We start from the raw sequence: 11,203 nt of genomic DNA, 5'->3' as shown, positions 1-11,203 counted from the left end.
TGGTAATCTATACGCATAATTATTACGAAACCATGAAACTCTTGGTTATTAAGAAAACATAACCGGATCACCCTTTACACACACGTATGTTTTACATACAAAGGATCGACTAATTGTATCCATATATTATATTATTATATTTGATAAGAAAGCAATTAGGATGTCGCTCATATTATTTATCATGTTACATCATTTATAGGTGTTTGAAGCACTTAAAATTACACCTTACACCTCTTAAACATATCATTTACACCCTACACTTCTCCCTATGTATTTTTTACTACCGGTACCGACACGGTATCGTATCACAACGTAACTTTGTAACTCGCAACTTTATGTTTATATCTTTTATTTTATTGGGTATGATATTGTTGGAAACAATATTTTATGTTTTGCGCAGTGTTCATATACTAAATTCAATCCTCAACGCACTTGAAAACTCCACTAGTTTTCTTACACAAAGGGTACATAGAATTTAAAGAGTAAATTTCAATTTTCGTCCCTTTGCTTTGCTGATTTTAAGACTATTAGTCCAATAGTTTAAAATTTGTATTTATCATCCAATAGTTTGCATATTCTAACACTTCTAGTCCACCACTCTATTGGATGGCTATTAGAGTGGTGGACTAGAAGTGTTAGAATATGCGATCTATTATTCTATTGGATGATAAATGCAAATTTTAAACTATTGAACTAATAGTGTTAAAATTAGCAAACTACACTACTACAGGGACGGAAATTGAAGTTTACTCTAGAATTTATGATAGATGATAGAATGAATTAGATACATACTTTTTTAACGACAAACACACTCGTATAATCAACTTCCAAAACGTAAAAGTTTCTCTTGTTGTTGCTTAATCCCCATACAGATGCCTAAGTCCACCATTGGCTTGATTACAATTAGCATCAAAATGTTAAAGATCAATAAATTGTAAGCAAAAACAATTCAAACACTAAAAGCAAAATATTACAACATAAAATCGTAAGATAGTCAAATTTACTCATAGATTTCTTCTATGGAAAGTTATATAAAAAAAACACCCTTATGGAAGAAGTTTGACTATATAATCAAAGTTTTAAAGAAGATTAGCATCAAATTCGACCTCTTTTAGTTTTTTATTTTACAATTATTGCATTGCATTGCATATATGATTTGTAAGAGCATCGGAGATTATAAAACACAAAAGATAATTCCTGGGTATCAAATAAAAGACACATGTTAGTTGGGGGCATGTATGTGCGTGGGACCCATTAAGATTTACAGAAAGTTTTCTTTAATCACATGTAAAATCTTCATAAATCAAAAACTGCTTTTTAGTTGTCATAAACATGTATATATTTTCTAGAGCATCAAAGTAAAAAGTCACACATGCATTTAAACCTATTAATTCTTGTTTGTTTTTTTTTTTCTTTCTTTCTACAAAAGTATAAATCTGAGAGTTTACGGGGTAAACAAAAATCTAACAAAAATTGAGGATTTAACGTAGGTTTTATATATACATTTTTTTTTTCATTTTGAGGAACGGCATATAGTCTATTTTGTATATTTTTGAAACAAGAAATATTTTGTAAAGAGTTTATCAATTACAAAAGGTGTCAAACTGCCTTTGAAACAAGAAGTATTTCGTAAAGAGTTTATCAATTACAAAAGAAGTCAAACTGCCTTTGAAACAAGAAATATTTCTTAAAGAGTTTATCAATTACAAAAGTAGTCAAACTGCTTAATAAGTAACTAAAATATCATTAATCGATTAATCTGCATTTTACTATGTTTTAAGAAGTTGTCGTGTGGTGTTAAACAAGTCGTGATTCATATCACAAGATTAACACAACTAGTGAATCCAAACACAATATATTTATTAAACTTATCATTTTCCTAAGAACTAACATATGCATGTTTAATAACGGGTTATGTAACATGGTGTATATAAGACATTAACCGGGTTGGTCCAACCTTTTTAAAGGCTTAGGGTGGAATGAAATTCCGGGGACCTTTTACCTTCTTTGATGGTTATAAATGATACCTTTTTATCCGTGCTTGGAATCAAGCAAAAATCTAACACAGCTATAACAAAAAGTGGTTTGCTTGCATAAGGAATCAATAAAATAATAAGTTTGCACTAATATTAATAGTTAGCATATATCATTTTTTTAGCGGAGGCCTCAGTGGGTTACTTACACGATAGGGCCAGTCCTGGACGTTAAATCTGACCAAATTAATAACATGAATGAATTGACCATTTTATTAAATTAGATATGGCAGTTCAATAACGCAAATAGCATGACACATTTAACACGATTAATTACAACAATTCGCTAAACACAGTTATGTAATTAAAAATTTAATCAGACAAAATAAAATTTACCAAAATCACAATTCATATTTAATTATAACTAGTGGGGTGCCCGCGCGTTGCAGCGGGGACCACAACAGTTCGGTTGGTGATTTTAAGGGTGTGCACAATGCGGCGGGAACACAACACTTAGGTTAGTGATTTTAGGGGTGTGCATGAGGCGCTTCGTTTAAGTTTGAGTTCAGTTTTGAGGCATAGCCATAACAAAACCAAGTTAGTTATAAAACATGACATTCTAACGCACCTAGTTGTAAAAAAAAATTACTCTTATCTTAGACCTAGTAATTGAACATGTTTCATCTCCTGTTCATGGTAGTACAACCCCTTTATCCAAACTGATTATTTTGGCTAAGTAAGAAATAATAAATTCGTCCAAAGGTATATTTACTTACTATGTGAATAGTTATGAGATAATCAAAATTGGCTTGAACTCGGACTCGACTTATAAAAAACTTACATGCAGAAAGGAAATTTTCACTTGTGTATTGATAGAAAAATTGTGATAAGAAATATATTATAGAAATATAAAAAGTAGTTAAAATAATAAGAAGATGAACTGATGAAGTATCATATGAAAACAAAGCGTAAAATAGTAGTCATGTTCTTTCAATAATATAATCTTACAACAGAGATGCATGCATACATACATACATACAACTTAAGGTTAATTTTCTATCTTGGCGGGTTATTTTAGACCGACTTCCTACAGCAGTGGACTTAGCTCGGTTGAAACATTTCAGTACCATCGGTTAGATGTAAAATTTGTGACGAGGGTAAGGAGACGCCAGTCCATGTGTTTGTGACATGCAAGCTGGCCCAACAGTTATGGGATTTCTTAGCCCACTAGTTGAAGCTCAACTATTTTAGAAACAAGGGATCTACTTAATGTTCAAAATCAGAACCGTGGCTCGGCAAAATGGAAGAAGGTAACCATGTCACTTATTCGGATTGCTTTGTGGGTTTTGTGGAAGAGTCGAAATGATTTGGTATTTTAATATAAGCAACCAGTCTTCGATAGAATAAAGGAAGAGATAAAGGCGTATGGGTTTTTATTGATAAAGAATAAGGCGAAATGCTTTGCGAAAATGGGAAGAGTTGTGTAATTTCGAATTGATTAGTATAGGTGTATGATGTATGATTTTCTGGTGAACTTTGTAATCTTGCCGGGTTAACACGTTTTGTTGACCTGTATCAATAATCATAAAACTATACAACTTTGTCGTATTGACAAACAGATCATAAACGTGACAAATCAACCCATTTAACATGATAAACTCGACGTGGTATGTCCTAAACAGATCAAACGGGCTCAACCCTTTTAGAGACATCTTTAATGGTGGCATTACACGTCAACATGTTTACCCCAAATGCTAACACGTACGTTTAGCTTTGTATCGACCCATGCATGCTAAAAAGACATGTTATAAATTATCAGGTTTACATTTTGATTCCACAATAAACTCAAACTATATTTATGGCAAGAAGACTTTTTCAACACTACACTTGTTATTGCATCAAAGTGACTTTAGAAGTCATTGGTGATACACCAACTGATACACATTATTTTCTTCTTTTGACCCAACCGTTGTCATTTTAGTCTACTGGGTTAATTTCATTCATTTTGTCTGTTAACGAGAAGTGCAATTCAGTCATTTTATATGTAATTTTGTTAACTAGAAGGGTAATTCTGCCATATAAAATAACTGAATTTCCCTTCTCGTTAACAGAAAAGATGGATGAAGCTCCCCCAGTTGACCAAAATTGCAACGGTAAACATTTTTTGGACCCACAAACAAAAAATGAAACTTTTAGACTAAACTGACAAAATGACCCAAACCAGAGGAATTAAAATGACGTTTAACTCTATTTTCAAACACATGACTCATTTGATAATGCATAAGTTTGTGTGTGTTTTTAGTAATTAAAGTGGCTGATCACAAATTAAAAGAAACTTACCATTTTCAAATAAATTTTAAAATACATTTCATTATTTACCTTAGATATTTATGTTATATCATTTTCAAAGATTTTGTTTTATATTCCGTATTAAATTCAATATGCGAGTGTGATTTAATATTTTTATGTCTATTTTTTCTAGTTTAATAGCCAAGTCGCAACGTACGAGTCATAAGTCGAGTTAGTTACTCTTTCTATGATTTACATTTTGGTCTTTTTTTTTTTTGCAAATTAACATACCGTAACACGCGTATACATATTTCAACGTTTTTACGTCTATTTTTATGTTTGATTTAACAGTCCCAACGCGACGTCTGGATCCTAAATACTAGTTAATATTATTTCAAAAATAATGGTATGACGTGGCAATATAAATTGGCAATAACCGTCAAGACAACAGCAAACAACCTCGTCTCCTCGAAACCTATAAATAAAATTTGGGACGTTGGGCAGTTAATCGTTTTTGTTTCTCAAACTATTCATACTCACACACCATCAATTATGTTTATTCAGACGATTCATAAGCAGTTAATTTCTACATCTGATTAACTTTCATCATCATATAATCAGTTCCAGAATCATATCCCTCGTTCATCTGTAAACTGTACGTCTTTCCTCCTGTAAATTATCTCAATTTGATTGTTTATGCACAAGGGTTTTGTATTAAATGATCAAATATCGGATATATTTTGTTGGAAATAAAACAAACACTTGGTGTGCAATGATATTTTAAAGGGTGTTGTGTGTAAATAAATGTTCATTCATTGGTGAAAATCTTTCTGTTTCAACAGTTTATGAAGTGGGATTTGTAGATAAATGACCAAATTTCTAATATAGCGTTTCAATTTTCGTTGGAAATAAAACAAACACTTGGTGTGCATAGACATGTTAAAGGATGTTGTGCATAAATGATCGTTCATTGGTGAAAATCTTTCTGTTTGAACAGTTTTTGAAGTGCAATTTTGTATATAAATGATCAAAAAATCTATATAGGGTTTAAATGTCGTTGGAAATAAAGCGAACACTTGTGTGTAAATGATCATTCGCTGGTGAAAATCTTTCTGTTTAAACAGTTTACGAAGTGGGATTTGGTGTGCCAATGATGGAACTTCTAAATGACTACTAGATCTTAACTTTTTATTGCAAACTTGTTTCTTCAATTCTTCAGGTTGGAGTGTTGAGTCGAACTATGCCGATGAAGCTGAAGCAAAAGATGGAATATTCATCGTTTTCAAGCCATAAGCAATCACCTAAATCAAGTAAATCCACAAAACATTTAAAGGCGTTTCACGCAGACCGCACAAATGATGATCTGGAATGGACAAATCAAATTACAGAATGTCCTGTTTATCATCCTTCAGTTGAGGAGTTTGAAGACCCGTTACGTTATTTTCAGCAAATTGCACCAGAAGCATCAAAATATGGTGAAATCCGATTCTCTCATCTTCTTCTCTTTGAGTCAACTAACGTTTATTTTATCGCGTTTGGAATTAACTAACTAGTCGTTCATAGGAATTTGCAAGATCGTTCCTCCTTTAATCCCTACGGCTCCAACTGGTGTCGTAATAAAGAAGGAGAAGCCGGGTTTCCGTTTTACACCTAAAGTGCAGCCCCTTCGGTTTTCTAAATGGACTTTGAATGACAAGAACTCATTCCTCATCAGCAGCAAGTAAACAATTTTTTATTCCATATTTTTTTACGATTTGTTTACCTTTTACCATATGTTGTATATAAGACAAACACGATATTTACTTATAATTACGTTGTTTCAGAAGCTACACTCTTCGTGATTTTGAGGTAATGGCGAATAGGGTATCGGCTAATAAATACTGTTTATCCGGATGCCTTCCATCTGCATACATGGAACGGGAATTTTGGCTTGAGATGACACGTGGCAAGAAGGGGACGGTTGAATATGGAGTAAACGTAGATGGGAGTGCGTTTTCGTCTTCCTCTGATGATCATCTTGCAAACAGCAAATGGAATCTTAAGGTCTCGTAGTTATCCTTCTGCAATGTGTTTGATTTCACTAACATTTGTATGCATCTAATAAGTGTAGTTATCATTTGTTCCTATTTTGGTTTCAGAAACTTCCTAGGTTGCCAAGATCAGCACTTCGTTTCTTCGAAAACGATATTCCAGTAATGTGATACTTATCTTGATAGAATGACTAAATTGCATTTTACGTCCTTTAAGTTTTAACAAAGATGCAGGCGTTGTCCTTTAACTACAGAAATACACTACACTGGATGTCCTTTTTGTTACTATTTTTCATCAGGCGGTGTCCTTTATCCCTAACCTGGTTAAATTTTTGGGTTAAGTCTGACCATGTGCCTCTCACATGAGGGCATTTTGGTCTTTTTACCTTTTTTCTTTGAACAATCTTATGGATGTCCTTTATGCTACTATTTTTTTATGGGAAGTGAAATGACCATTTTGCCCTCACATGAGTGGCACATGGTTACATTTAACTTAAAAAACTAACTAGGTAAGGGTAAAAGGACGAAATGTGCATAAAAGTGTTAACATAAAGGACATATGGTGTAATTTCCATAGTTAAAGGACAACGCCTGCAACTTCGTTAAAACTTAAAGGACGTAAAATGCAATTTAGTCTTATAGATATGCTCACAAATGTAAGATTTTTCTGCACATTTGACCATATCCTTTGCATTTGACCTTTTTCAGGGAGTGACTGATCCCATGTTGTATATTGGAATGCTTTTCAGTATGTTTGCATGGCATGTAGAAGATCACTACTTGTATAGGTATACTACAATTCTAGTGCTTTCTGCAACTTAATATCTAGATGAGGCGATATGGGCTTGTTCGGCTGGTTAGGTAATGGGTCAAAATGGGTCGAGTTGACCCGAAACACTTTTTTTCTTCAATTTTTTTTTTTTAATATAGAAAGTTAGTGTGTCAAATATGATAAACCAAAACTGTATGATTTTAATCATAATATAGTTTCTTGAATAAAATGATTTTTGAGGTTTTATACGTTCGAACTACACTTTAGTCAATTTTCAACCCGATTAACCAGTTTCTTTCTTTTTCAGCCATTAATATATAATAACAATTCACATAGGTTCTTAGGAGCAGTAATTTTTTTTTGTCTTTTTATAGTGAAATTTTTTTTCTTCATTTTCAGTCCCTCGGGATTGTATTTTTTACTTTTGGCCCTTTAGGTTTTGCCCTTTTGTTGGTCTTTAAGTTAAAGCTTTCTCGTATAATTTGAGTTTGTTTACGTTTTAGGCCAGGTTGCGGTATAAGTTCACTTTTGTCTTTGCTTTTGCTTATGTTTACATCACATAATGATACAAATTTGCATTTTTGTTTTACAATTTTTCCCGGTTTTGATCGTCGTTTCTTACTACTTGGCACGATTTTACGACCCCACGCCCATTTTTGGTAACTTGGTTTCTGGTATAAGACTTGAACGCGTCTTTTTTTTCCAGCATAAATTATCATCACTGTGGGGCACCAAAAACATGGTACGGAGTTCCCGGTAGTGCTGCTGATGAGTTTGAGAAAGTTATCCAGAATCATGTTTACACTAGAGAAATATTATCAACAAACGGGTCAGAAGGAGCCTTTGAGATGCTTGCGGAAAAAACAACTATGTTTTCTCCAAAGATCCTGTTGCAGAATCACGTTCCGGTTTACAAACTTGTGCAATTACCGGGGGAATTCGTTGGCACGTTTCCTAGAGCGTATCATGCCGGTTTCAGTCACGGTATATGATATTATACATTCAGGAATCAATATGTTACTTTTCAAGTCAAAAGTTTGACCGACCGGCTTAACTTTGCATGCAGGCTTCAATTGTGGAGAGGCGGTGAATTTTGCAGCTCGTGATTGGTTCCCGTTTGGCGGGTCTGCTAACGAGCGATATGCATTTCTTCAAAAGAAGCCCATTATCCCTTATGAAGAAATTCTCTGCAAAGAAGCTATGCTTCTTTCCTCAAAAAATCCTAAAAAAGATTATACGTGTGACCCTGATGCAGATTTTAACCGTTTCGTCAAGGGCCCGTTTGCATCTCTTATACATAAATATGATGATGCGATATCATATTTGAAGTCGTTGGACCGATCACTTAGTATCTTGTCGAATTTGAAAGAAAGCGTTAGCTGCAGCATTTGCAAACGGGACTGTTACGTGGCACATGTTAATTGTAACTGTCGTGTTGATCCCATATGCGTTTTTCATGGTATACCTACAAGAAACTACTTTCTGTTAACCAGATTATTATGGAAGTGTTGTTAACATCGTATTAAACTTTGGTTATACAGATAAAGAACTTTCTAATTGTACTTGTGGGATGAACCGAACTCTTTCGATGAGAGGAGATCTACCCAAAATGAAAAATGTAGCAAAAAAGTTTGAAGACGAGCTATCGGTACACTTTCAACTTTGTTTGACGCAAAATTTATGTAGGGTATTGGTGGGTCCTGTGAGTATTCCTGTGACGGTTTCTCACGATCACCGAAAAAGATTTATGTAACTAATCTTTTTGTTGTTATTGTTGTTGATATAAACAGCAGGGTCACAAAGGAGGAGTGGGTGGGGTTGAATATGTTGACACAAAGATTCAACAAAGTAATGCAAGTGCAAGAGAGAGTAAGAGGACTAGAAAACAGAGAACATGTAACACTGGCAAAGTTAATGCGGGTGGTACACATGTAAATATGACAGGGAAAAGGGGCAAATCTGGAATTTCATCAAGGATGAGGTCAGGTGGTGATAGTAGATTGAAGGAAGTTAACAAGAAATGTAGAAAGAGGGCTTCTTAGTGCCATCTTGGTTCCATAATTTGCCATTGACAGTTATATGTAATTAGTTGTTAATTAAATTAAATTATTTTTATTATGAAGTGAATAGTGTGGTTTGGATTACATGGATGTATGATTATCCTAAAACGTTTATAAATATTTGTTGTTACCCAAAACCCGATCTAAGACTTATCTTAAAAACTAATTTAATATATCAAATATGTTACTTTTTAAGATTATGTATATTAATATTAATATTAATATTAATATATTCCTTTCTAAAGGAAGTAAACGGTTTGAGTGATTGGAAATCATCTATCGTAGGATGGCAAGGTGTTCTGGTTCTGGTCTCTTATTTTGATTATTCTCACACTAACAAAATTTTTCATTTTTGTTAACCTCACATAATAATAGTGATCAAGTTTCCTTTTTGTTTCATTGAAGTCACTCAATCTTTTTTTTGTCTCTTTAAACTCACTCAAGTTTTATGTTATGTTCCAATAATGCGTAATTACCAGGTCATCAGGTTATCACTATTTAAAAAAAAATCAATGCCTAAAATCTTTGGATTAACAACTGATAACACAAATCTCTGGTTACCTAGAAATCAAATCGTTTCCCAAATCAAATCCATCTGTTCATCAAGAATTCCCAAATCAAGGTCGGTCATAAATCCATAATCTAAACCATATTCATTGAGCATTTCCCAAATCGAATCCACTGTAAATCGATTCTTGCAAAGTGGACTCTGAAAATCAAAGTCGTATGTTTTAGGCAACTTTGCCTATTTAAGCTTCAACACTGAAGAGTTTGGTACAACGCAATATCAGGGATAAACCTCATGTTCCTTTATGTACACTTTATAGTGTTTGGATTAGCTTATTTTGGAGCAACTTATAACTTATTGACTTATAAAAGTTAATAAGTTGTTTTTATAATGTTTGGTTTAACTTATTTAAGCTGTTTTTTGTGTGAACAAGTTGTTTTGAGAAGTTAAAAATTCTAACTTATAACTTATGACTTATATAAGTTAATAAGTTGTTTTTGAGAAGGAATCCTAAACACCCCCTAAGATGAAATAATTGCAATTAAATTTGGACTTTGATTAAGTGATAAGGATGAATAATTGACTATCAAGATAGGCGTATAGCTTTATAAGTGATGATGAAGTTCAAGCTCTTACACCATCCCTGTTTCAAGTAACAGAGATAATTTATGCTTTACGCTTTAAGAAAGGATTTTTAAACCTAAAAATAATATTTTATTTTCAATAATCACATGATGACGACGAGCGGGAGTTATATGAAAGATATAAATGAAAATGGTCCATTATAAAAGACTTAAAAAGTGGTGTGTGTGAATTGAATCTGATGATAAACGAGGGTACCAGAAAAACGATAAAGATGATTTTTTTTAATTAAAAATGTTATATAATCTGCGTTAAACTAACTCTTTCTTAATGTGATCTGACACATCATCAAGGTAACCTGAAAACCTGAAAATTGTATATGATTGAAAAACAAAATGAAACTTGAGTGATTTTAAGACCGGAAGGTATGGAGGAGGCAAGTCCTCCAAGGATGGGTCGCCACGTCACCACCACGTAGGAGTGGATTGGAGGGGATGGACCTAGGGGGTGGAGGATGAACCCCTTTGTGTATATATATGTATGTATGTATAGGTATATGTGAGAGAAGAAAGGAGAAGGAGGCCCGGCAAGAACGGTCGTGGGTTGCTGGTGAAGCCGGGACGGGCCGGGGGGGAGGGGTGTGGGGGACCGGCGCCGGTCCTCGCCGGGCCTAAACCGGCCCCCATACCTTCTAGTCTAACGAGACAAAAAAAAAGATTGAGTGACTTAAATGAAATAAATGTGAAACTTGTTTACTATTTTACAAAGTTGTCCCATTTGTAAATGATAAAAGTTGTTATTTAATGACAGTCTATGTCTATTGATTCTTTAAGTCAATTTATGACATTTTAATCATTTTGGAATATTTAGATGTGAAGAATTTAAAACCTAGGGGTATTTTATTATTTTATGATATGTAATTTTGTTTTTGTTAAAACATATAAATGAAACCATATTCATTAGGTGGCATCAAAACATAAATAAGAGGA

General features: G+C 33.5%; 1 protein-coding gene across 1 annotated transcript; it reads left to right on the top strand.

The window, feature by feature from the left end:
- Positions 1-4,757: 4,757 nt before the first annotated feature.
- On the top strand, positions 4,758-9,249 carry LOC110918270 (lysine-specific demethylase JMJ706). Its single transcript, XM_022162615.2, has 10 exons — positions 4,758-4,917; positions 5,482-5,737; positions 5,826-5,982; positions 6,086-6,305; positions 6,401-6,454; positions 7,001-7,080; positions 7,771-8,048; positions 8,131-8,523; positions 8,606-8,712; positions 8,855-9,249. The coding sequence occupies exons 2-10, from the start codon at positions 5,503-5,505 to the stop codon at positions 9,104-9,106; spliced, it is 1,776 nt and encodes a 591-aa protein (XP_022018307.1). The 5' UTR covers positions 4,758-4,917; positions 5,482-5,502; the 3' UTR covers positions 9,107-9,249.
- The last annotated feature ends 1,954 nt before the right edge of the window (positions 9,250-11,203 follow it).

The sequence above is a fragment of the Helianthus annuus genome, chromosome 16 (assembly GCF_002127325.2).
Source record: "Helianthus annuus cultivar XRQ/B chromosome 16, HanXRQr2.0-SUNRISE, whole genome shotgun sequence".
Classification (NCBI taxonomy): Eukaryota; Viridiplantae; Streptophyta; class Magnoliopsida; order Asterales; family Asteraceae; genus Helianthus; species Helianthus annuus.
This window is presented reverse-complemented; position numbering and strand designations above follow the sequence as displayed.

What these genes read in the sequence shown, in the direction of transcription:
- LOC110918270 (XM_022162615.2), top strand. Translation starts at nt 5,503, where the DNA reads ATGCCGATGAAGCTGAAGCAAAAGATGGAATATTCATCGTTTTCAAGC. An exon ending in ACAGCAAATGGAATCTTAAG is followed by an intron (nt 6,306 to 6,400) that starts GTCTCGTAGTTA and finishes TTTTGGTTTCAG; the next exon opens with AAACTTCCTAGGTTGCCAAG. An exon ending in AGTTTGAAGACGAGCTATCG is followed by an intron (nt 8,713 to 8,854) that starts GTACACTTTCAA and finishes TGATATAAACAG; the next exon opens with CAGGGTCACAAAGGAGGAGT.